The following is a 26406-nucleotide window of genomic DNA, read 5'->3' as shown; positions in this document are numbered from 1 at the left end:
AAGAGAGGGGAGGGGGGGAGGAGGGACTGAGAGGGAGAGGGACAGGGAGAGGAAGGAGAAAGAGACAAAAGGAAAGGCCAAATGGCAATTCTAGAACTGAAAAGAAAACTGAAAAAAAATTATAGGAAGGTCTTATTAGCAGAATAGAAAATATGAAGGATATCATAGAAAGGACAACTAAAAGAATCTGGCACTGGCAAGTCTGTAACACAGGAAGCACTTGATTAATTCCATCTGTAGGGAAATTAATGAAAAGCATCAAAAATAGTAAACATTGGAGGAGGGGGTGAAGGGAGGGCAGGGACAAGAGGAAAAAATGAGAACCAAGACCTGTCATGTAAACGTACAAGATCCCAATGATGAATGTAACTGTACTGGGTACCTAAAATGTACCAATAAACTCTATGAGAAAAGAAAATAGTAAACATCTGAGTAATTTACTATTACTCATTTTTCTATACATACATTGTCAGGCACTTAGACATATGTAATTACAGTATATTTAAAATGGATCTCATTAAGATCATAATGTATTACAACCACTCATTTTACAGGTGTAACATCGGAGGCTCAGAAAGAAAATGAGTTCCCTCCTCAGGGCCTTAAAGCAGTCTTGAGCCTCCAGCCTGGCTCTTGTACCCTTCTGTGCTACTTTACCCCTCAGCACCAACTTCAGACCCACTGTGGTACACAGCTCCACATCAATCAGTAACCCTTCCCAAGTTGTTTCTCTCCCCACCCCCCTAAAATGGCCTTAACAATGCTAACTACGCGGCAGGAGTCCTATGAGTGTTCGAAACTGCAGTGTATCAAGATCTTTGAACACTGGCATGGAGACGCAGCCCGGCACCAAGCTATGATAGCACCTGGTGCCTGCATTTCCTGAAGCCGGCTGCAGCTTCCTGCTGGCATAGTCCAAGAGCGAAACAAAGGGTCACAACAGAAACCACTCCAAAGAAAATGCTACTGCTCTGTTCGCCACAAATGCATATTGCATACATCGTGTTTTAATTTTCTTTCAACTAAAAGTCTTTTCTAAGGTTTCCTGTGATTTATTTTTAACCCAACGGCTATTCAAAGGAGACAACCACGAAGTTTCATTTTTTTCTTAATCCACTAATTATCAGTATGAGAGCATCAGAGTGAAGATATGAGAAAAAGAATAAGAGCTATTATTCATAACTTTGGAATCACTGCCAGGACAGATAGCTATTAGCAATAAAAAATAAAGCAAGATGAATATGAACCCAAGACAAATGCTAAAGTTAAAAAAAAATTTAGTAAACAAATTTGAATTTAGATGACATGGTATTTCAGTAGGCAATCACTGATCACAGGAGAAAAATACATAATCTCAACATAAAAAAACTCCCATTTAACTAAACAATGGTTGTTAATATTCCATACATTTATCTATATTTCTGATTTTTCAAATGTGTTCATCATAGAATAGGAAGAATGCCCCACATGAATTTACGTGAACAGCAGAAAAAATGAAAAGCAAAGCTTAGCTCACATGTATGAACATTCTTAATAAAATACATACACTAAGTAATGAATGTAACTGCAAATAAGCTTAGCTCCACAAGACAAGTAAACAACCTATGTAGAGTAAAAGTGTATCAGCAAGTATTTTGCAGAAGGGCTGGTATTTTATTTTACAACAGATTTCTTACATACAAAAGACCAGAACATTCAGAATTCTGTTTAAAGTCATAGAGTCGCTGCTGATGCTACCTGTCTACTTACCATTTCTTCGACATAAGGGTATAGCATATCTCCAAAGTATTCTGTAGCTTCAATTGGGAGCTGTGCGGGCAAATTGTCAATGGAACACATCAGAATTCCAGAGCCTTCAACACTAGGAGAAGCAATACGCTTTTGTCAGGTGTATAAGAAGTTAGTACAATTATAACTTTTCCTACTCCGTTATATTTGGTTTGTTGTCATTTGCAATGTTGTACAAAGGTATACTGTATAAGAATAGAAGCAAAACTTTTCAAACAAAATCTTTTCCTTCTTCAGTATCTCATCTCCCAGTTATATACAAATATATATACATTGATGTGATCGAATTTGCATGTGATTTTCCTACCAAAATTTTTAATGTTTGAGAGTATCTGTCCAAATTTGCATACTTTCATAAAGAAGAGAAATACTGAGTACTCTTTAAAGTACCTCAAGGTTAAGGACAAAATTATTACTTATTTCTCATTGAACAGGTTTAAACAACTCACCTGTCATGAATAATGTGCTGGTCTGCATCATACATGCAAAAGGGATGCTCTATTGTAGTACACTCAGTCATAAAATCTATAGATCCTCCTGTGTCCGCTGAAATGTCGCAGATCGCCACCAATCTGAAATATCAGTACTTAGATGAGAGGATGGAATTCTGAAACTCTCAACAAGAACAACAGTGAATAAAAATGAAAAGTACTCGGCACACTTTTCAGTGTAGATGCCAAACACTTCCCAAGCTCTTCGGCCTTTTTTTTTTTTTTTTTCCTACAGTTCAGCCTTTAGGACAATTACTTTTTCTGAGATAATCAGAATTCTCCCACTATGAGTTTTAGAGTCCACAAGAAAAAAGATAGTAATAGAAAGGAGGGAAAGGAGGCAGGAAGAAAGGAAGAAAAGAATCAGAAGTAGAAAAGCCTTTCCCTAAGAAATCACTGGCAGGAAATCGTTAATGTGGGCCTGGGAGTGTAGCTCAGTGTTGGAACATTCACTTAACATGTGTGAGGCTCTTGGTTTGATCCCCAGCTCTGAAAAAAAAAAAAGTTAACTTAGCCATCTCCAAATAAAACACAAAGCTTCAGTTATACTACCTCTACTCTGCCTAGTACAATGGGCCCTCTTCATCCAGGGTTCTGCATTTGTGGAATCACCTGAGTTGCATAAATATTTTTAAATTACATCTGCACTGAATATGCAGACTTTTTTCCTTGTTGTCATTACCTAAACAATATAGCATAACAACTATTTCCATAGCATCCTCATTCTACAAGATACCACAAATAACCCAGACATGATTTAACAGGAGGATATGCATAGGTTATATGCATATACACTGTTTAATAGAAATGACTTGAGCATACAAAAATATTGATATTTTCCGGGGTCTGGAAATGACCTCATGGATACAAAGAGACAAGTGTACTACTTAATTGTATACCTAATTACATGGAAATGTCTAGCCCTATCACCAAGTCTCAATTCAGCATTTAAAAGTCTTCAGACAGGTCACAATTTTCCTGTACAGTCTCCTATTATCATAGTTACATGAACATACACTGAGGAGACACTGTCCCACTGTACAGATTAAACTGTACTGGTGCCTCCGTACGTAACACACACCATTCCCATCCCATGGAATTTTCATTCCCCTCACTGCTCTTTTTAACACTTTGCTAAGAGCAGTGTGTCAGCCACTAGGCAGGTGCTTTGGGGAACAATCGTCTATTTATTCTTCTTGGAGGAGGGAGTTGCCCATTTCAATAACTGTTACAGTGCCCACAAAGTTGTTTCTTTGTTTTAGTTACATGCCTCCAGAGAAACTTTCAAGGAACCAGCCCAAACGATCAAGTCATCCTTTTTGGGTGACTAGATTCAACCTTGCTCATTATAATACTAAATTTTCTACAAAGAAGCATTCCCACTCCCCATTTTTTGCACACGAGATACATGAAGAAGCATGACCTTGAGTGAGCATTCCTGTACATATAATACGGAGTCTTTCCTATATGAATATGAGTGTAAAAGCCTCCGTGTTTATTTGCTCAGAGAGACATGGTTTTAGGAATCATCCCAGTGCTTTTCTTACTTGCTACAAGAAATAAAACTTTCTTCATTCTTTTAGGTCCTAGTTATCTGTCAGCTTTGCATTCACCCAAGGGCAAAATCTTCATGTTTGGGTACAAGTGCTTCAACTTTCTTCTAAACTCCTGTGCTAGCGTTGCTTCCAGTGTTCCCTTGGCATTAGCTCAATTCCTGCTACACACCTGAGAGCAACAAACATATCTCTGACCTTTAGCTTAGCAGAGTGCCAGGCAGATATAACATCCCATGAATATTTACTTATTAATTCACTCATTCAAAATAATAATTACTTCAGTAACTATTCCATCATGAGCAATATACCAGCTGCTTGTGAACAAGATGAACAGGGACTCTTAATTCTAAGGATATTAAATTCTAGTACGAGACAGGAAAGCCATAAACAGAGGAAAATGAATAATCATAAATTGAGAGAAAACACCATAAAAAACTAGAGCGAAATGGGAATGGGAAAGCAGAGGAAAACTTCTCTGGAGAGACTGCTTTGGGGCTCTGTATGAAGCCACAGAAATCAGAAAAAGATTTCAAGAAAGAGTGAGGGTTAACTATGCCGCCAAATGGTTGAGTCAGACCATCACTAGCAATCAAGTTCTCTGATATGTAGAACCATTATACCCTGTGATCCCCTAACAATGCTGCTGAAAAGTGCCATCAGTGCAGAAGTAAAGCCCTTACTTGTGTGGTAATTCAGGGCAGCCTTCAATAGCAGCTACTGTGGACTTGACTGGAGCCAGGAGACTTTGAGCATCGTGGCGGGTTAGTAGGCGAGGGGTATTTTGTTCCCAGTAGATTCCATTAATTAAACAGGTTGTATAGGGTGCGATCTGTAAAGCAAATTCTGCATTCAACAAGATGGGAGACAGCCCATTTCATTACAGTATGCTGAAAGAGCTACCCATAAAGTCCACGAACAATCATTATTTTTACTTCTAATAAATGTTTTTTGTTTTGTTTGGTACCCGGGATCGAACTTGGGTCCTTGCGCTTGTGAGGCAGGCAGCAGAACCACTGAGCTAAATCCCCAGCCCTCTAATAAATGTTTTTTGTTTTGTTTGGTACCCGGGATCGAACTTGGGTCCTTGCGCTTGTGAGGCAGGCAGCAGAACCACTGAGCTAAATCCCCAGCCCTCTAATAAATGTTTTTTATTGTCCGGCTCAATGACCCTCTTCAGGGGCAGAAGTGCCCACTGAGGTTTCAGTGTAAAAGTACAACATAACAGAAAAATACATGAACATACAAATGCACTAATATTGTTGCTCCATAATATAATGCCCAGCAAAGAAAGAGAATCAGGATTCCTAGAATTGATACTCTTCCAGCTCAAACACCAGGAGTATGTGATCTAAATCACAATTTTTCTGGGCTCCACTTTTCTCACCTACCAGAAGAGGATAAAGAATATTCCATTCCTCAAAAGAATGCTGTGAAGATTAAATCAGATAACATGTGTATGCGCCATGGAAAAATATGCTGTATTCATGCATACATGGTAATTACCTCCTTAAATGTTTCTGCATTCATCTAATCACCAGTACTTCTATGACTGAGGATAAGAGAAAGAATGAAAATTTGCTAGATTCAAAAATTTTCAGCTTCAAATTAGTTTCATAATTTCTGTTCCTCAAGTATCTCAAGCACACTCAAGCTAGATGTAAAAGTTCTTCTTTATAACATGCTGTATTAGCTAAATTTCATATCAGAGTGTAAAAGTGCTGTGTTGTTCAAATACATTTAAAATGAAAGTATTCCTTTTCACAATAAATGCATATATTTTTGTTTGACTTTTTTTTAGTTTATCGATTTATTTTGAGGTCTGTTGCATAATTGATGTCACAGATGCACAAATAAATTGTATTTCTTAGAAAACAAGGCCAATATAGCCCCCATTAGAAGGACTTACATTGTGAGTGGCTCTTTTTTTGTGCAATGAGGATAGGTTTGCGCCTCTGTAACACCACTATTTCACCCAGGACCCTGTAGTCAATGACCTGTGTTTCAAGATGGCCCCTGCCAGTGTCTGGATGTTGAATTTCCCACCTTACCCCACCCATACATAATGCCCATGTGTTGAAGGCTCGATTCCCTGCCTGTGACACTAGCTGGAAATGATGAAAACTTTAAAAGATGAGACCTAGTAGGAAGTCTTCAGGTCACTGAGAGTGTCCGCTTCAAGGGAATATCAGGACCCTGGTCTCTTCTGCTCTCTGTCTTTTCTCCAATTTAAGATATTACTGCTTTTGCTGTTGTTATACGCAGGTTTTACCAGAAACCAAAACAATGGGGCTCACAATGTCTTGGAATTAAACCTCCAACTGTGAGCAAAATACATTTTTTTCTCTTGATAAAGTAAGTTACCTGGGGTATTTTGTACTAATGCAAATCGGGTAATAATGCAAATCTAGCTAATACAAAAAATGGTGCTGGGCATGTGGATTACTATAATTAAACTGTACCTGAAAATGTTTAGGTAGCATTAGAACTAGGTGTCTGGTAAAGGTTGCAAGAATTTGCAGGAGCAGGCTAGAAATAGCACAAAACGTTTTTAAATGGATCATTATTGTGTCATGGTAGCTGCTACGTAGATTTCAAACTAAAGCCTGAGAAGCCAGGCAAAAGTTCACTGCAGAGTTGAAGCCCCTGCAGTGAGTCCTCATGTGGTGATGCTTGCTGACCTTATAGGTATGAACACAAACGGGAGTCCAGAAAGGCAAAGCAACACCCACTGGGGAAAGCTGCAAGCAGCACACCACAGAAGCCATGGAAAGCTGCAAGCATCAGTGTGCAGCCCACAAGAGTGGCAAAATAGATCAACAAAGCCATAGGGGCTACAGCTGCCCAACATCTTGAGGGCCCATCCTTTGGCTCACTGTGCACAAGACACTGGATTTGGAGCTTTAGGGTTTAATATCTGCCTTGCTGGGTGGTGATCTTGTTTTAAACCAATTATTCCATTCTACTTCCTTGTTTCCTCTTTTGAGAATGGAACGCTTGCCCTATGCTAGTTCTGCCACTCTTATCTTGGAAGTATGTAACTTGGTTTTTTTTGTATAGAGGCACCCAGTTGGAGGAGTTGGCTTTGATGTTTAGTTGAGACTTTGGATTTTTGAGTCAATGCTAGCTGAGTTAAGATTTTGGAATTACTGGGGAGAGAAAGTTTCCATGCTGAATGGGGGCTGGGGGAAGGGACACAATGCTATGGTTTAAATATAGTTTGTCACCCTGAGCTCCTGCAGAAGTTTAACTCCAAAAGTCTTACATCAATGGTATTTAGAGGATAGAAATTCAATCTAGCCATAGTGTTTAAAGGTAGGGCCTTTGGGAAGTTACTATATTAGACCTAATCATCAGAGTAGAGCCCCCAAGATTACATCCTGGTGACTCTATTAGGAGAAGGCAAGAGACAATGGAGTCAGAGACACACATACACTCCCACCTTGATAAGATGCAGCCATGTGCAACCCTCACTGGAACCTGAGCCCTGCCATCTCGACTTCAGCCTCTAGACTCTGACATAAACAAACTTTTTTCTTTTTAAGAGTCTGTCTTATATCTTTTGTGATGAAAAGCCAACTAATGTGCCGGCTGAGGTTATGACTGCAATTTGTGCCTATCGAATGAATGTTAAGATTAAACCTCACATGACATGCATTTTGCTTTGCCAACAATACTAACTAGCCCAGGAATATACAGAAAAGTAGCAGTCCATGGGAAATGGTTTAGAGCAATTGGGTGCATGTAGAACTAAAATGGAAAGCGTGGAGAAAAAAGCATTCTGACAAAACACCCACAACCCTAACAAAGGCCACTACAAATACCAGAAAAAACTCCTAAGACACAAAGGGTTCACAATAAGTCAGTATGAGTAACTTAAAACCAACGTACAAAAGCAGTTTCTCTCTGAAAATGGCCTCACTGTGGTACCTCATAAGCAACCAACTCAAAACCTTACTATGATACTCACATTGGAATTAAAGCGACTAATGTAGCGCTCAGGATGTTTGTCATACTCTACGGGATCATACACACCATCGGTCTTCCTGACAAGATGATGATGGCGACTTAACACTGTCCCGTACACTTTTCGGAGGTCTTGCAGAGGAAAAGGAAATTAGTAAATTGGGTGACTAATGGTAAAAACTTATAGTGATAAAATATTATAATACAAAGGCTGCTCAGAACAATAAAAATATTATCTTTTCCACCTCTTACCTCCAGTTTTGGAAACTTCTTTTAATTCATGAGGTTCCACATATTCACAAGGTAGTTGATTAAAGACTTCTTGGGCTCCCTGTAAACAATGCATGAGTAAAAATCTAAAACTCAGTAGGAAAAGAGCCAACATAGTTTCCTATCAAGATTTCAATTATTTTCTCCACAATTTTATAGCTCCACTTGCCCTGCCCTGTGGCCAGGACTGCAATCCAGAAGTATAGATGATTTCCCGCACACAGCCTGCAAACCAGCTTTGATTCCAGTCTGAAAGCATGCATTAGAAGCAGCTTTGACTTTTACTTTTTAAACTACTCAGAATAGCAACAATAAACTGTTTAGAAATGTGGATATGATATTTCTATTCACTTTGATCAAATGCAGAAATTGTTTCAAGTGGAAAAACTACTTCCTACAGAAGAAAAAAAAAATCAGAGGTCAGCATCACAATACAATACTAACAGAGATATCTATTTAGAAAATATTTTTCTTGAAGATATATTTTTCTATTTAAAGTTTATTTGGGAGATTACAAATGCATTCTCAAAACCACACCAGGAAAAAAAGTATTGATTTCAGTCTGGAATTAATCTTCCTAATGTCTTCCTGGCAAAAGTCCAGGTTTTCTTGAAACGTGTGTATCCTGGAGTCACTTGCACATTTTTGCATATCCCAGTGAACAAGGAAAAACAGACCACCAAAGAATACAGCTTGACACCCTTAAAATTAGTTGTGTCAAAGAAGGAAGGAGGGAGGGAAGAGAGGGAGGAGAGAGAGAGGGAATTGCAAGCCTCTGATAGCTTGGAAGCAATTAAAAGCAAAGAAAATATTTGAACTATTATTGCTTTTTTCTATAAGAAAAATATATAAAATGCCAAAAATAGAATGTCTATTAATTTTATTTGAAATATTTACAAAATGCCCACATCTTCAGGTTTTCAGATTGTTTTGCAGAAGGAAGACAGGTGGAATTTACCTTAGATACATTACCAGTCCCTGTGAACACAAATGTTAAGGGCCCTATCGACTTTGGCATTAAACCCAGAGATATTTCATAGCCGGCATCACGGACAGCTTGGACAGCCTGGCTGCTATTCCTATAGTTATGCGCCATTCCAAGATGCTGAAAGCAAGCAAGCACACACAGTTCAAGTTAGTCCACTAGCTGGGATATTTTTTCTATTCTTACAGTGTGGTGCATATTTTTAAACAAGAAAATATCTCTCACCATAAAGGGTGTGTGATGTCCCAAAGCAAGGAGCCGTAAACCCATTCCATGTAAAATGTTGATCATTCCTGTCACAGAGTCAGACCAATATAAAGACCATTAGCTGAGTGTAGGCGAATATCAATGTACAAAATACATTCAACTCTTAAGCACGGATCAAGAGAAATTATCAATTTTCCACCTTGACCATTTCTCTACCTGTTTAGTCCTGAGGAAACACAGACCACAGTGTCTCAGCATTGGGAGGGATCTCAGTGATCTGATAGCTCTTTATTATCAGGAATTAATTGGCCTTAGCCTACAGGCATCCCCAACTCCCCTTCCAGATGGGTTCCATCTTGTTGTCCAAGGTTAAATTCTCTACCCTGGCTGTAGATCCCATCCCTCCCTGCCTCCCCAAGGAACTCCTTCTTGAATCACTCCCCCATCATCTCTCTCTATTGGTTCATTTTTATCAATATTTATAGATGCTCCCATTTCTCCCACACCAAAAACACACCAGTAAACAAAAACAAAGTTATCAGTGACCCTAGAGCCCTCTCCAGCTATTTAGAGAGCTAAATGACTGAATTTGTTGGACACCTTGCAGACCTTGGCATACCAGAAGTGAATGGCAATACAGACCCCTCTTGATGAAACGTTCTCTTCCCTTAACATCCCTGACTGGAAAGAGTCCATCCTACCTTTTTACAGTCTCCTATTTCCATGTCACTCCTTTCATATTACTCTTGAGGTTTTGTCCTAGGCTCTACTCCATATCTATATAGTTCTTCTTGAGTAATCTCATCCAGCCGTAAATTTCAAGTCATCTTTGTATGCAGATAACCCTAAGTCTTTACCTTCAACACAGATTTTTTTCCTTTGAGTTCAAGACCTACCCAATTATCTGTAGTAAGTCTCAGATTTGGATATCCCTCCGACACCTAAAAATGCAGCATACCTGTAGCATTCAGCATGCAATCTCCCCTTCTGTTATGGAATAAAACTTTTCATGCCATATTCCCTCCTCCAACACACACACACAAGTTCCTAACAAGTTTTCTTTTATCATTTTTATAAAGTCAACTTCTAAAGAAATAATGTATATACCTTTAAATATCCCAATTTAAAGTACAGAGTTTGATAACTGTTACAAATATGCATACTCTGTTATCACTACCATAATCAAGTTCAGAACTTTTGGTCCCTGACAACTATTACTATTGCACTCTATATAGATAAGGTTCTTCTACTGTTTCATACAAATGAAATTATAAGCCTGTGCTCTTTAGTTGTCTTTATGCTTTCATTCAGCATTATTTGTTTGACGTTTGTATCCATACTTCCTTCTTTTTTCTTGCTGAAAAGTTTTCCATCTTATGTTTATAGCACAATTTATCCATTTGTCTCTTTGTGTACTTTTGGGCCGAATGAAACTATTATAAAAATTCTTTATATAAAACACTGCATTTCTTTTGATAAATGACTATGAGTAGAATTTATTTTCTACATCAATACTTACTTTTTAAATTTCTTCTCGCAGCAGTTTTTCTACTTTGCATATTTCAAGGGTTTGTTTAGTTTACACAGGTTCTCTCTCAAATTTATTGGCCTGTTCTTAATATTCATTTATCCCTTTAATATTTGTAAAATACAACATAATACCCCTCTTAATGTGCCTTTATAGTAAGTAATGTCTTTTCTCTTTGCTATTAGTCTATGTGTTTGTTAATTTTATTGATAACTGGGCTGTGCATTCTTATACTCTCTCTCTCTCTCTCTCTCTCTCTCTCTCTCTCTCTCTCTTACTTCCTGGAATAATCTCTCTCTCTCTCTCTCTCTCTCTCTCTCTCTCTTACTTCCTGGAATATTTTTAGTTATTCTTAAAATCAAAGCCTGGAAGCATTGCTTTAAGAAGCATCTCCAACAGTCCTTCCTATAGCAACTATCACCAACACGTGCATGCTTTCTTGCCTGGATACTTCTTTAAGAATACGAACCACATCCTACTAACAGGTGTGGTGCTGCTTCTGAAAGCAGTGACTTGTGAATGAGTCAACTTATTTCTGATACCCTAGTTTTCTCCAGACAAAACTCTCATCTGATAGATCCTGCGAAGAACAGTCAAGAGAGGTCTTCCCGTCACTATTCCATATTAAGAAATCTAATTTTCTGTTACTGTAACAGAACTAATATGTGTGTTGAGTGAGGAAAGGTATGAAGTAAGAGTTGAAATACAAAAATATAAATTATAATTTCAACCTAAATGTCCCTCAACGTCTTCTGTGTTTGGCAGCTGACTGGATCGCGGTTACACTACATCATCAGTGAAGCCATCCACCTTGAGTGCAATAGTTTATGTTCTGTTAGGAAATGGGGCCTTTCTAACACACTGAGGCTACGGCCTGGCTGTTTTCTTGTTCCCAGCTCCTCTTTCTCCTCCTCTCACTCTGCTTCCTGGCTGCCATAAGGTAAGCACCTTCCCTCCACCACACACTTCCACCATGTTTCTGTCACGGAGCCAGCAGACCATGGACTGAATCCCCTGACCATGAACCAAATTAAACCTCTCTTCTTTGAAGTTGTAAGTGTCAGGTATTGTGTCCAGCATCAGGAAAGCTTACTAATACACAATGAATTCTTTTTAAGTAAAAAGAATTTTGTGAGTTTCAAGTTTTGCTTTATTATTTTACTCTCTAAGTGGGTGGATTATAGTATAATAAGAAGCTAAAATTTAGGAATCTTCTGAGAGTATTCATCTCTCAAACTACATAGCATTTTAAATTTTTTCTAATGTCTGAGTATTTCTTGAGTGGTAGACCATGTTATTTGTAAAAGTACCCTCAGATTCCAAATAATGTTAACTTTTGCATAACTAAATAATATAAATATGTAATTTAATGAAAGTTTACTTTAGGGAGGCAAAGGCAGACTAGTCAACACAAAATCACAGTGACACAAACCACAGTGAGGAATCTTCCACTTTTACATAGTAATGTTAAGCACTGCCCTAGTTATGACTTTCCTTATTAGACCTTCTAGAAGTCTACTCTGATTCAGAGCCAAAATATACTTTTAGCTTTTCCCAACTAAGTTTCAAAGTACAATTAGGGCAAAAGTAGATCAGAGATTTTTTTTTTTTTCCTGACTGAAGCCCTTGTCCTTTCTAGAAGGCTCTTCTGACAGTTTTCCTGTACTTTTTACTTTTTCTGTTTCCCTACTTTCTATTTCCCAATGTAACATCACCAAATGGATCTCTCTAGACTTCCAAATACGACTATCCAAAAAGTCAAAGCCAGGGCCTGGGATTTAGCTCAGTGGTTTGGTGGCCTGCCTTGCAAGCTCAAGGACCCGAGTTCAATCCCTGGTACCCCCCCATCCCCGCGCAAAAAGAAACCAAAAAGTCAAAGCCTGTTTCTGGATATTACGTTTCTCCCTGCTTTCTTTTTGGTTTTGGTGTTTGTAATAAAATATTTTAATGATTTATCTCCTTCTTCTATTCCTCTGATATGTACCGGTCTTCATTCAGCACATTCCTATGTTGATTTTATCACTGGAAATAAATACTCTCATCCTCTTGACACAGAAAAAACATACAGCAGATTTAGAAAGTGAATGACATAAAAGCCCTGACATACCTACCTGCCACTCCTGCCCACTGTCCAAATGCCACTACCCGTGATCCTCTATGATCCACCATTTTCTCATAATCAATAAGCCGGATTTCCTAAACAAAGGATAAAAAATTTCTCAACCAGATCTGTTAAGGTCAACTGCAATATATAAAGCACATATATAAACAAGTAAGTAGTTTGAATTTTTTTTAATATATCTTAACTTGATCACCTAAGTTACCAGGTGCACCAAGAATTATTCAGAAAACACTAGATCACAAACCAATTATCTCTTGTACTTAGAGATGGAAAAATGCTCCCAGTGGGTGCTAAATGCCCCTTGATGATAGGCAATAAAATAAAAGCGGGATTTTTTTCACTTTTTGACACTCATGCCCCAATCATACTGTATCAACTACAAATATGTATTTATACAGCCCCTCTTATCTTCACATTACTCCTTCCAGCCTCAAAGAAAACAGGTCCTTCCTGAGACAAATCCCTGTGAGCAAAACAGCCTTTATCCACAGCCCCTAAGACCACTCCTGTTGAACTGTTCTCTCTTCCCTGCATCATCCCCTTCACAGTGCGGCTCAGCCATTCTGAATACTCCCAGGCCCTTTCTGCCTGAAAAAGAGTAACGACACAGACACAAAACTCCCTTCCAGAGACACACAGGTCTCTGTCTCTGTCTGTGTCTCTCTTCTCTCCTCTCTCCTCCCTTCATCTTCTTCTTTCACTTTCTTCTTCTATCCTTTTACTGGTAAGCTTTATTTTATTTATTTTATTTTATTTTATTTTTTTGCAGCAGGGCTTGAACTCGGGACCTTGCGCTTGCAAGGCAGGCAGTGGAACCACTGAGCTGAATCCCCAGCCCTGGTAAGCTTTATTTTAAAAAGTAGGACAGGGGCAGGCGATTTAGCTCAGCGGTTCGGTGGCCTGCCTTGCAAGCACAAGGACCCGAGTTCAATCCCAGGTACCAGAAAATAAAATAAAAATTAAAAAAATAATAAAAATAAAAAGTAGGACAGGGGCAGGCGATTTAGCTCAGCGGTTCGGTGGCCTGCCTTGCAAGCACAAGGACCCGAGTTCAATCCCAGGTACCAAAAAATAAAATAAAAATTAAAAAAATAATAAAAATAAAAAGTAGGACAGGCTGCCTGCATTTTTTTCTTCCCATTTGCCAGAAGTACATTCTTCCTCTTTCTTCATTACTACTTTATGCCCAAAAGCTACTTGTACATTTAATTACAGAATGCTTTAAATAGGCATTTTATTTCCTCAAAGATCATAAAACTTAAAGTCTGCAGAATAGCTTAGTGATATAACACAGAACTTTTGTCCAGCATGCGCAAGGCCCTGGGTTTCATCCCTAGCACTGCAAAATAAATACAATATTTACCATGCGTATGAATTTAAGAATACTTAACATATATCTAACTTCAAGTAATTAGTTATGAAGTGCAGCCAGAAAGTAGTCCTGCTGGGTCTGCTTTGATTCATTTTCTGTGTTGAACAAAAGTTCATATGACAAAAATAGTCTCCAAACCAAAGAGTTTATTTTTCGAAGGTGGAATAATTTTGTGGAATGAATTTCATCAATTACCTTTGAATCTGTTCTTTGGAAACAGTGCAAATTAACTTTAGGCAAGGTCCAGTGTGTTCTTTTATATAATATACATTTCCCCCCACTGCTTTCACTGTTGATGAACTTTCCTATCCTCTGCACTATTTTGAGATTCTAGTCTATTTCTAACACGCTAACATCCTTTCCCCAGGACCCAGGGCTTAAATGACTTTATCTCCACTCACTTTCGAAACTCACCCAATCTTGTGACTCTAGATAATGTCTCATCCCTGACAACTACCAAATGTGTGTTGGGAAGAGCAGCCCTCCTGAGCTGAGGGCTAATGACCACCCTGACCACCCTGAAAGAGCTAATGGCGGAGACAGCTTTAGCCTTCCCCAGCCAAGCATACTTTTCTCACAGCAGCACTATTTCAAATTACGGCAGCTCCTTCTAGCTACACGAGCCAAAACTACGGTCATATCAAACTCCTCTCCTCTCATGTGTCACCTGCTTTTCACCAATTAACTTTTTAGGATGTGCTTCTAAAATGAACCAGGACTATGCACACATCTTATGTATCCATCCTCTGTCTTGTCCCACTAGTATGTAGGTGCTAGGAGCACAAGGGTCACTGACTGCTTTGCTTTCTCATTACAGTGTCAGAGACATCATGGACACTCAACAAATATTTGTTAAAGAAATATTCTGTATTTTGGGAGCTCCCAGTTTTTCCACAGTATTTATATCTCACATATACTTTTCTCCCCCTGTGAATATTGGCAAACGTAAAATGCATCTGGGGCCCAGTTCTGGCACCACAGAGCTGTGCAAGCTCAGTCGCGTCATTTCACCCCTGACCACCGCGTGAAAAGTGCGTGTGAAGAAGTGTGACCTGTGAGAGTCTCTCAACTCGAAAATTCTACTTGGTGGCATCTATCCAATTGCCCTTATGAACTCTAATTGAGGGAGAAGCTTTTGTACTTCCTTCTATCTTGGAATATAAAAGGAATGAAAGTATCTGGTTCCCCTTATTACAAACTCCAAATCTATACAGCAGAGGAGCCACAAAAAGCAGCGGAGCTATTCAAACACCACCTCAGTTATCGCCTCTCCTGCGGAGCTGAATAGGATAAAGTATTTGCTAGATACTAAAAGAAAACTAACACTCCACTTTGGAGTGAAACAATTAATTTCCTCTTTTCACATTTGTGAACATTGGTCTCTAATTACCTGTTTCAGAACCTCATCCAACAAGTGCATGTTTGCTTCCTGAGCTTTGATTGTGTGTGAGAAGAATGCATAAGTCTTCTTGGACATTAACTTTTCCTCCGGAGGTCTTTTAACTCCCAAAATTAGACAAGCTTCAGATATGTCCTCCTGAAGAATGCCACCAGCTTTGACATATTCCTGGGGATGCAATTTTGGTTAACAGTTATTCTCCTGGCTTGTGGTACTTGTACTTTCTCTAATAAAAAGTGTATCACTTAAAAGCACAAGCTTTTGAAGGACTAAAATTTGTATGGTTTAGAACAAATAATAATGCAGCTACTTCTCATGTCTGTACTCCCTGGTCAAAGTTAAATCTATTGTGTTTGACTTTTACAACAAAAATTTAGAAAATTCAGTGCATACTCATTTTTAAGAACAAAGTTTGATCACAACCACCAGCACCTATGGTTTAAAAATACTTATGAAACGTACATTGTGTATCAATAAGAAAATTGAATAGCAAATGTCAAAGTGATTTGTTATTCAAATCACTTGTATTGTTAAAAAATAGGGTATTTCTCCAACATTATTTTGCATTTTTGTTTCAATTAGTACTTATTACTGTTTTAATCTAAGCATTGGACTGAGATGAGATGATAAAACACAAAGAAAAATAGACAAGAGCCCTCCTGTAAAGGAACTCACAAAATACAGTGAAAAGAAAAAAATCAGAAGTATAGCAAATAAAACCAAATTCAAAAGAACATTATGATCAGCAAGATTTAAGTGATATGTTAATTTAATAAACTGTGAAATAATTCTCAGAAGTCATGCTCAAAGAACTATGGAAATGTAGGTTAATTTGAAAAGCTGATGGTATTTGCAAGAAGCCCAGAAATACAAGATAGTAATATCAGCAAGAGGCAATGAAAGTGTATACACAAATGTGGAAGTAAGAAAGAAAGGAGATGCCTAGGGCACTTGGACAAGTCAGTTTGGAGAAGCAAGTTGAAATCATCATGGCTAATTTGAGTTCAACTGGATAATCAATGATAACAATTGGTATTTATTAATAAATTACTATGTATTTAACCAAGCTCTATATATGAATTATCTCATTTAATTCTCACAAAACTTTCATGAGATAGGTAAAAATTATTATTCCCATTTTCTCCATGGAAAACATGAAGCTTGCACATTTAATGGAGATGCGCTTGTTAGTACGTGCAAGCAATTCATAGTCATATAAGATCTCGAAATGAAGGTCGGTGCAATCCAAAAAGAATTTAAAAAACATTTATGGTAGCATTTAAATAAAATGAAGATAAATTTAGTTAGGAATATACTCCAAAGTTTAGATGGATAGGAAAAGCAATAAATGCATAAACATAGTTTAGCCCTGGCTTCTTGGAAAACAGCCCATGTGCCCAGTCATAGTAGACTGGTTAAACAAATCATGATAAATCTTTACAATGCAGAGCTTATCCCACAGCCATAACCAGAATGAGACAGATCTTTTCAAACTGACACAGAATGATGTCTAAGATATGTTGTTCATTTTAAAAAGTAAGGTATATAGGGCCAGGGATTTAGCTCAGTGGATCCAGCGCCTGCCTCGCAAATGCAAGGACCCAAGTTCGATCCCTGGTACAAAAAAAAAAAAAAAAAAGAAAGAAAAAAAAAGTAAGGTACAAGGCTGTATACATACAATGTAATCTTCTGCATAAAAACAAAAAGGAAATAAATATTCATACACTTACAAATGCACACAGGTTCTTATTTTTGCAAAAAGAAACAAGAATGATAGATCGCAAACTATAGGTGGCAGAAACCTTTGAGGTTGGTATGAATGAGATGCAAGAGATCAGAATGAAAGCAAGACTGAATCTAGGAAACTGGTAAATGTTATACTTATTTTAAAAATTAAATCGAGATTTAAAAGTAAACTTAAAATTCAATAGAAACAGTAATATAGGAATTTATGTGGGTATCAGATTGATAATATTTACCATATAGGAAAAGAATCAAATAAACTGTAAACACAGCTTTTTAAATTTGGGGATACAATACAATCTAAAGGCAAAAAAATAAATACTTAAAAGAAATATGAAACTTCATGTAATGGGCTTATTGTTAAGAGTAATAATTATTAAGAGTATTGTGGTTCTTATGAGGAATTATGATTTTTACTATTGGATACAAAGGCAAGAAAACATTGCAATTTTAAGTTTTAACTGGAAATAATATTAACTGATGATTAAATAACATACACGTATGTGTGTGTTTGCCTCCATTTGTTGTTTATTGCTTGATGGGATTATTTGTGAGTTTGTTTTTGTTTCTGTGGCACTAGAGATTGAACCCAGGGCCTCATACACAATAAGAAAGCATCTCACCACTGAGCTATAATCCTAGCACTATCTATCCAGCCATCCATCTATCTATCTATCTATCTATCTATCTATCTATCATCTGTCTATCTCTATATTAAGACAGTGTCTTGTTAAGTTTCCCAGACTGGCCTATAACTTGCAATCCTCCAGGCTCAGCCTCCCTTGTAGCTGGTATTTGGAGTGTACACTACCACACCTGGCTTTCTGCTTCTATTTGTTGAAAGGACCAATGATATCTCAATAACAAACAAGCACATCTTAAATCAGACAAAAGATCTTAGTTTCTACATACTAAAAGAAATCAAAGTTTCTTGGTGAAATAATTTCAGGTGTGAGGCAGGAAAAGTACAAGGTGACATAAGGATACTATGTTACTCCAGGAAATAGGAAAGCTCAAAGATAAATGAATTAATGCCCAAAGACTGCAGGAGTCTCTTCTTGAAAGGATTCCCAGTAACCAAACTTGAGATTATTAGGACATTTAAAAGTAATGCTTAGTGGGTTGAATGGAAAAGATCCATTTTCTATAATGATACTCAAAAGAGCCAAAGAAAGGGAAAGCAAAGGGAAGTGTTTTTCTAAACCAGAATGTCAGCAAATTCAGAAGAGTAACAATTTCAGGAAAGCATCAGTTTGCATATAAAAACTAATCCAGGAAAAGGCTATCAGTGGATGTTCCCATTGTTAGTTGAAATATCGTTGAGGAACAAAAACAACACAGGTCTCAAAATGTCACCCCACTGATAACTCGGTAATTGCAAAGGGAGAAAGGCACTTTCTCAGTGGAGAGTTCTAGTGGTAAGAACCTCACAGAGATCATGAGTTCCTAACTATGAAACAACCTGATTTTGAGCTTCTGATAGGATGCAAGGGGAAGAACACAGATCACTTTTATTTGTGCCCAAAATTTTTAGCCTGAATCTAATCACAAGGAAACAACCAGACTAGCCCTACCTAGAAGCAGAACATTCTACGAACCAACCAGTTTATCCTCTTCAAAAAGAGTCAACATCATTAAAACAAAATCAGAAAGGGAGGAGCCACTCGAAATCAGAAGAACTAAAGAAACATGAGAATAAATTATGATGAAACTTAGTTAGGCCTCAATTAAACTAAAAGACATTTGAGGCAATGGGGAATTTGAACAAAGACCTTAAAGAAATAATGTCATGCGGAAATAATATAGGGGTTCTATAGCAAATGATTTAGTCCTAGGAGATGCGTGTGAAAGCACTTAGTACTAAAGTGTGAGAATGTCTGCAAATTACTTCCAAATGATTCAGGAAAGTACAAGTATGTGTATATGTGTATATTTCGGAAATGGGAACAAACTTCTAACCCCTATCATAAAATTATTGTGACAAATACACAGAATAATGAAGGAAAATAGCTTCTCAAAGTGGTTGGCCAGGAATCCTCTCGTTAATAAACTCTACGTGAAGAAGCATTCTCTGGGTGCGAGAATGGAGTCTTTTTTCCTTTAAATTAATTAATTTTTTGGTACATTTTTAGATATACATAAGAATGGTCTCTTCATTGTCCTTAATCTTCCTAGTACCAGAGTTAAAGCTTCATATGAAGGAAAGAAAGTCTGAAGGGTATCAGTTTCTAAAAGCAGACCCTTTAGGCCTTAGCTGGTGAAAGAACAGAATGGGGTAAAAGTAACATCCTTAAATCAGCGACGGAAAAGGATTGAAATGACACTGGCACATTTCATTTTCATTCATATGCTTCTTAAGTTTCATATCCAAGTTCACTTTATTCATACAAATTCACAGAAAAAGTTGGAAATAGTCACCTTATCATGAATGGCCCGCCGATTAGAAGGCTGTATCAAGACCTTGTATCCCAGATTGGTGATCCCTTTGATGTGCCTGGGGGCCAGAGGTGCCCTTCTCTCCCAGGCATTGACGTCCTCTCGCCTGAGGGCCATCACAGCTCTGTGGTGGAGACCTCTGCAGAGGCTGAACTTCAGCCCATCCAATGTTGTTCTCCGTACTCGCAGCATCTTGAAACCTGGTGACTGTAAATGTTAGGTGGGACAATGGGACAACAAAAGCAGGTGGGCTCACAGATCAGTTCTGGTCGCCTTAAGAAATCTGCTGTAAAAACAACCAGCCTAAACAATACCAGGTACAGATAAGCAAGAAGGAGGGGAAAACCTAAGTAGAAAATGTTCCTTAGGGCTGGGAATTTAGCTCATTGGTTCCAGCACCTGCCTCACAAGTGCAAGGACCCAAGTTCGATCGCCAGTACCAGAAAAAAAAAAAATGTTACTTTACCCAACTCAAGTTTCTCTAAATTAGGTTATTCAGTTTCAAAAGAAAATATTAACAATATATGTGACACTAATCAATAACTACCAAGTCAACATAGCTTTTACAATATTTTTTTATCGAACATGTTTTCAACACAGAAATGTTAAACAAGTTAATATACCATGGAAAGGCAGGAAGATAACAGAGAGCAACCCATACGGATTGGTCCCAACTTTTAGCGCTAAAGCTCTACATTCTTATAGTGGGGTTCACAGAACCTTCACTATTCATTGCCAACAGGCCTTCAGCTTCGTCTCTGACTGTTTCCTAATTCCTAAGAAAGGTACTCTCAGTGAGTTCTGCCATCTAAGGTCAGTTGGTGAACTGTCTTTTTGGTTTTTGTTTTTTTTTTTTACTGGACCATGATGAGATGTGAGGAGAAATAGAAAGTAAGTATTTTCTAGTCATTCTTGCTAAATTTTACAAAAAATGCAGGTCCTTAACAGACTGTGATTTAAGAATACCAACCAACCAAACCTGTTCCTTCAGGTATCAAAAGCTGAAGAAGCACAGCCTTGGACACTCTGTCCCCACCTTATTCTCCCTGAACACCTCCCTCACTGTTCCTCCTCACTGCTCCAAACACACTTTCCTCCTGCCTGTTTTTCCTCCATGTCCTGCAACCATGTGCTCTACAGCCCAGCCTGCCTCAGCAAGTTTTCTAACTGCCGTTCCTGATTGCAAAATTCCACTCAGTTAGTCAATCAAAAAAAAATTACAAAAGACTTACTCTAAGAGTAAATTTTACATAAGGTTTCATATATAAATATTTAACAGTGTTTATTCTTTCTTTAAATGGTTACATATATTTTATAGACAAACATCACTGCAGTTGACAATTTGCTGGATCATTTGGAAACTTACTTTTCCATGTATGGTTGGTAGCAAAATATAAGGACTATATAACTTCTAGAAATTTCTACAAGGACTATATAACTTCTAGAAATTCCGACCCACGATTTTACACCCTGCTGAATTCCCTAACCATAATTACTATCTTAGAGCAAAACTTTTATGCAACACATTTCTGTTACATCTACTGCACTCTTTGAAGAGCACCTCCCTTCAAATGGGAAAGCTTTGACCAAACACAGAAGCGTACATTCCCTGGAGGCAAATAGCTACTCGCTACCTACAAAGGCTAAATTTATAGGACTCTCCACAACAGATTCAGAGAACAGAGCAAACAGCAAGGAGTCCTTCTAAGAAGGCCTTAGGAAGAAGAGACTCAAGAAGAGATAAAGCTGTACAAAGTAAGACAAATTATTGATGGATAGCTCGGGTTTTGACTTAGGGCAAAGGATTCAGGCCAAAACGGGTCAGTCATCAACATTTCAGCAAAATGGTGTTAATACAGTATCTAATGGGGGGGTGTCATATGTAGTTTTTTTTCCTATCAGATTACATTAAACTCAAGCCCAAACCCATAACATTTTGCGTTCCCCAAGCCAAACGTAACCTGGAATGTCCCATGGAATTTGAATCTCTTTGTTTCCAAACACAGTAAAAGCAATTCCAAAGAGAGTGACTCTTGAATACAGCTATAGGCCGAGAAATGGTCCCCCATTTCTGGAGGAGCTCTAGTTCCTAAACTCCTAGATGATTAAAGGCCTTCTATCTTTTTCTTTTGGCCCTAAATGTAATCACGTGTTCAGATATTTCAGTACCCCTTTCTCCTCAAGGTCGACTGCACCCACCTTTACTTATTGATAGCTCCTCCCACTCCTTTGAGGGAAGGGCGGGGGAGGCAGCCGGTACACATACATTTGCAAAGGCAGACTGTCTAGGAGAACCAAGAAGATGCAGAGAGAGCTGGTAGAAACTGAACTGGGATTCACTTAGGGACTTCCTATTTTCACTTTCACTTTTTGTAAGGAACTGTAAAATCACCATTCCTGTAACTTTCATTTTTTAAGCAACTATAACAATAGTTACCACTGATTAAACAATCTATAGCAAGCACTATGTTGAGTCCTTCGCAGATATGGTTTCATTTCCTTCTTGCAAAAATCTTATTTGGCAAATACTATTATCATCTCCACTTGACAGATGAAAAAACTGAACTCAGGCCTGATCGTTGTTTTTAACTAGGAAGTTTGCAAGGTTAATGCTTAACACCAGGGATTTTCTCTTCTGCCAGAGCTGACAGTGCCACAGCACACAGGTCTGACACAAGCTGTTACTCGGGCCAGTTCTCGTTTCAGACAATCAGATCCATATGGCATCCACTTTACAGTTGCAGTAAATTATCCTCTCTCCCCTCTCAGCATGTGTTGCCTCTCTCAACCCCTACTCCTCTGTTTTACCAACAATCTACCCTGAGTCCCTGCCAAATTCTAGATTTCTAGGTGCTTAGAAAGAAAGGTCTAGGGCCAGGGATTTAGCTCAGTGGTTCTGCTGCCTGCCTCACAAACACAAAGACCTGAGTTCAATCCCTGGTGCCAAAAAAAAAAAGAAAAGAAAGAAAGGTCTGGTTCTAGCAGGTATTAACTGTTCATAACCTCTTGAACCTAGAAACAGTCTCAACATTTCTGGTTATCTAAGGTCGTCATGAAAAGGTAATAGAGAGGATTTCTGATTTGCACTGCAGTAAGTATATTAATAGCTGTTTGCAGCATCCCCATCCAACACTTTTTTGATCTTCTTCAATAATTTCAGGAAGTAAATGCAATGCACATTTCTGACAATGCTTTCAATGAATTAAGGAGGATTCTGGTTTATCTGCTGGCCCCAGTGAGGTCAAGACAGGGTACTGAGTGCTGCTGACAGCGTGTGGCATGAGTACCAAGTTGGTCAGAGAGCAAAGGAGGAGAGGGGAAGAACAGGAAAGGGCTAAGAATAAGGAGAGGGAAATAAAATGTGAAAGGAGGGTGTCACATAAACAGAAGAGGGGAAAAAGATACTTCTGAAAGTTCTACCAATTTTTCTTTCCACCCATGAAGACCAACCTTTCAAATATAAAAGTAAAATTTTAAAGATTTCTTTTCTATGTTTTCTGGAACAAAACAGCATCATAGTATGCATTTTAAAATATCTAGGATTGGCATACAAGTCATGGGATTTTACAGTGAATTGCACCGAGATGTACTAAGACAAGAAGACAATCAGGGAATAGAACCTTTGCTAACTATAGGAGAAGTTACTCTATTATTATGGATTATATCTAGACCCCGCCCCCAAGCCTCTTGCACTAATAGGTGTGACTTTTGGGAGTGATTGGATCATGGGTGTGTGATACTGTTTGACCACTAATTGGTTCTAAAGCGGATGATGGACTTACTGAAGGACAACCCACCCTGGGTATGGGAGACACCAACCAATAGGCTTGCAGCCTGAATGGAAGAAAAACAGAAAGTAAAGTCTCACTGTCTCCTGCCTACTTTACCATAAACCGTTTCTCCTCTGTGATGCCCTTCTGCCATGCTGCTTACCTTGGAGCCAGCCAACTATGGACAGAAATCTCTACAAATTGAGCCAAAATAAACCTCACCTACTTTAAGTCGTGGGTGTTGGGTACTGTGTCTAAGCAATGAGAAAGTAGGGGGAAAGGAAATAAGGGAAAAGAAAAATTATGAGAAAAGGAAAAAATGGAAACAAAGTCTTTGTGGGGGGGGGTAAAGGGAGGGAAGGGGTATGGGGAAAAAATGAGAACCAAGACCTGTCATGTAAAGGTACAAGATCCCAATGATAAATGTAACTGTACTATATACTTTAAAAAGTACCAAGGGCAGGGGACTTAGTTCAGTGGTTCTGCAGCCTGCCTCGTAAGGGCAAGGTCCCGAGATTGATCCCCGGTACCAAAAAAACAAAAACAAAAATAAATAAAAAGTACCAATAAATTCAGTGAAAAAAAATTAAAATTAAAAAATAAAAGACAATAACTAACACATGTATGATACCATCTTATGCCTTTTTCCATTTCTGGGAGTGGAGGAGACTTAAGAATTTATTTTATTACTGCTTACCTCATTTTTCAATGCATACTCAAGAATCAGGGAAAAGCACATGTTTGAATGTTTTTTTGTATTTTCTATACTTAAGAAAATGAGAAAGAAACCATCATTATACAGGTAGATGAATGGATCAATAGATAGATGATATAGGTATCGGATAGAGCTAGACAGACAAAGACACAGAGGGACAAAGCTGGCACCCCATACATATCACACCATTTCTTTTCAGTGAGCATGAACTCTTCCATGGTGTTCGACTGCATAATAATTCTAAATCACACAAAGAAATTAAGGCAGAGTTTGTCAGGTATGTCTACAAAAGATTAAGTTAGAGGAAAATCCATCCTCAGAACAGAAGTGGTGAAGCAGATCTTTTCAGACAATGAGCAGGCTGGTCTTCTGTACAATATTTCTATTCATATAAAAGAGTGAATCATTTGTTTTTAGAATTAATATTTGCTAATACTAAAATACAAACATAATGCATTCAGAGTATTTTTTGATAGAGTTATCAAAATACAGTCTTTTTTCCACAGATCATGAGTATTTTTTTAATCTTAATTCAAGAAATATTTGAGGCTCCTCAAGGTGTGCACAGTATTATGTTAGGCACTTGGGAAAGATATAAGGAAGCAGCAATCCTGTTCGTGCCCATCTTCATGGGGTCTTAGGGAATGGGATGGAGTAGTTTTATTTAATTAAATGATGCCAACCAAAACCTGATGATTAGTCTTCAATTACGGATAGAGCTAATGTTACAGTGTGAAAGGACTTGAAAAAAGATCATCTAAACCCTGATAATACAAATCAGAACAGGGAGACCCATCAAAATAGTTTTCTACACTTCACAAAAAGAATTTTGCAAGCCTCCATGGATAAGACATAACAATACAATCTTTTGTTCCAGTTAGTATAATTTCTTAAGTGCATCTCAACTAAGCTCTTTCCCTATGACTGTTCAGGTAGTTCCTGAGCCATAAAATAAGATATTTGGATTGTGCCATTTCCATGAGCGGGGAAAGAAGAAGTCTTCATACAGCTCTCTATTTTTCTATCAAATATCAAAGATTCTTTAAATCTTTTCAATTTTTTCCATAGCATTAACTCAACCAGAGCCTCCCTTACACTTACCATCTACCTATCCAAACAGAGCAATGTGCAAGCAAATGCAACTGTTTAAGATTGAAAGTCTAAGCATAACTTCTCTTAATTGCTGTCACTTCCATTGGAACACAAAGAAATACACATTCATTATTAAAGAAAATGAAGCCAAATGTCCCATGCCTGGCCCCCATAGTCAAAAATATGATATTTGTCCATTTTTTAAAACAATTCTTTAAAATAATCCATTGGGGCCAGGGATTTAGCTCAGTGGTTCTGCTGCCTGCCTCACAAGCACAAGATCCCGAGTTCAATCCCTGGTACCAAAAAAATAAAATAAAATAAAATAATCCATTGTTTGAATGGATCTTTAAAACAATTCCATTACATTCAATGACCAAAACTGAAACTACCAGATCACACTGAGAGATTTCTTTTTTTGTTGTTGTTTTTTGAGACAGGATCTCACTATGTAGTTGTGACTGACCTGGAACTTACAATGTAGCCCAGGCTGGTCTAGAACTCGTGCGATCCTCCTGACTCAGCCTCCTTACTGCTGGGATTATAGGCATGTGGCACCGCACTAGGCTGAGAGATTTCTTAAAGTCAAAATGTGTGTAATAAGTAAGAGTACATCTTAATTAAATATTGAGACTAAAAAAGGATGAATGTAGAATTCAGAGAAGAAAATAAGTCAACTGATGAGAAATACAAATTATATTTGCTCTTCCAAGTCATTAAAAAAATGCAACCATATTCTAAAAAACTATGATTTCCCAGGGAGCCCTGGTAGATATAAATAAGCACCATCACAGGCAGCTCTGTGATGATGAGTTTTGGCCTGCAGTACATATTTGGTATCAGACCAAAATATTCCTAAGAGGCACAGAGAGTTCCAAAATGAACAGAGCTTCTGATGATGGCCTAGAGCTAATCCAAATACTAACCCCAAAGCCTGCTAGAACTAAAGTTGAGCTTACAGCAACACTA

General features: G+C 38.0%; 1 protein-coding gene across 3 annotated transcripts in view; it reads right to left on the bottom strand.

Annotated features, from left to right (window-relative positions):
* Positions 1 to 26406, bottom strand: part of Aass (aminoadipate-semialdehyde synthase) — a 64591-nt gene that overhangs the window by 34065 nt on the left and 4120 nt on the right. For 2 of the 3 annotated variants that reach the window (XM_010635347.3, XM_010635349.3), the window contains exons 2-11: positions 19843 to 20067; positions 15673 to 15849; positions 12900 to 12984; positions 9279 to 9346; positions 9027 to 9173; positions 8051 to 8129; positions 7803 to 7930; positions 4516 to 4664; positions 2238 to 2360; positions 1750 to 1861 (exon numbers count right to left, since the gene is read on the bottom strand). In XM_010635347.3, coding sequence (XP_010633649.1) covers positions 1750 to 1861; positions 2238 to 2360; positions 4516 to 4664; positions 7803 to 7930; positions 8051 to 8129; positions 9027 to 9173; positions 9279 to 9346; positions 12900 to 12984; positions 15673 to 15849; positions 19843 to 20052 — 1278 coding nt within the window. In that variant the 5' untranslated portion in view covers positions 20053 to 20067. The remainder of the gene's footprint in view (positions 1 to 1749; positions 1862 to 2237; positions 2361 to 4515; positions 4665 to 7802; positions 7931 to 8050; positions 8130 to 9026; positions 9174 to 9278; positions 9347 to 12899; positions 12985 to 15672; positions 15850 to 19842; positions 20068 to 26406) is intronic. The other variant, XM_010635348.3, reaches the window with a different exon arrangement.

Source organism: Fukomys damarensis, unplaced genomic scaffold (assembly GCF_012274545.1).
Source record: "Fukomys damarensis isolate Sample0158 unplaced genomic scaffold, DMR_v1.0_HiC HiC_scaffold_4, whole genome shotgun sequence".
Taxonomy (NCBI): domain Eukaryota; kingdom Metazoa; phylum Chordata; class Mammalia; order Rodentia; family Bathyergidae; genus Fukomys; species Fukomys damarensis.
Note: the sequence above shows the minus strand (reverse complement) of the source record. Positions and strands in the feature narration are given on the sequence as shown.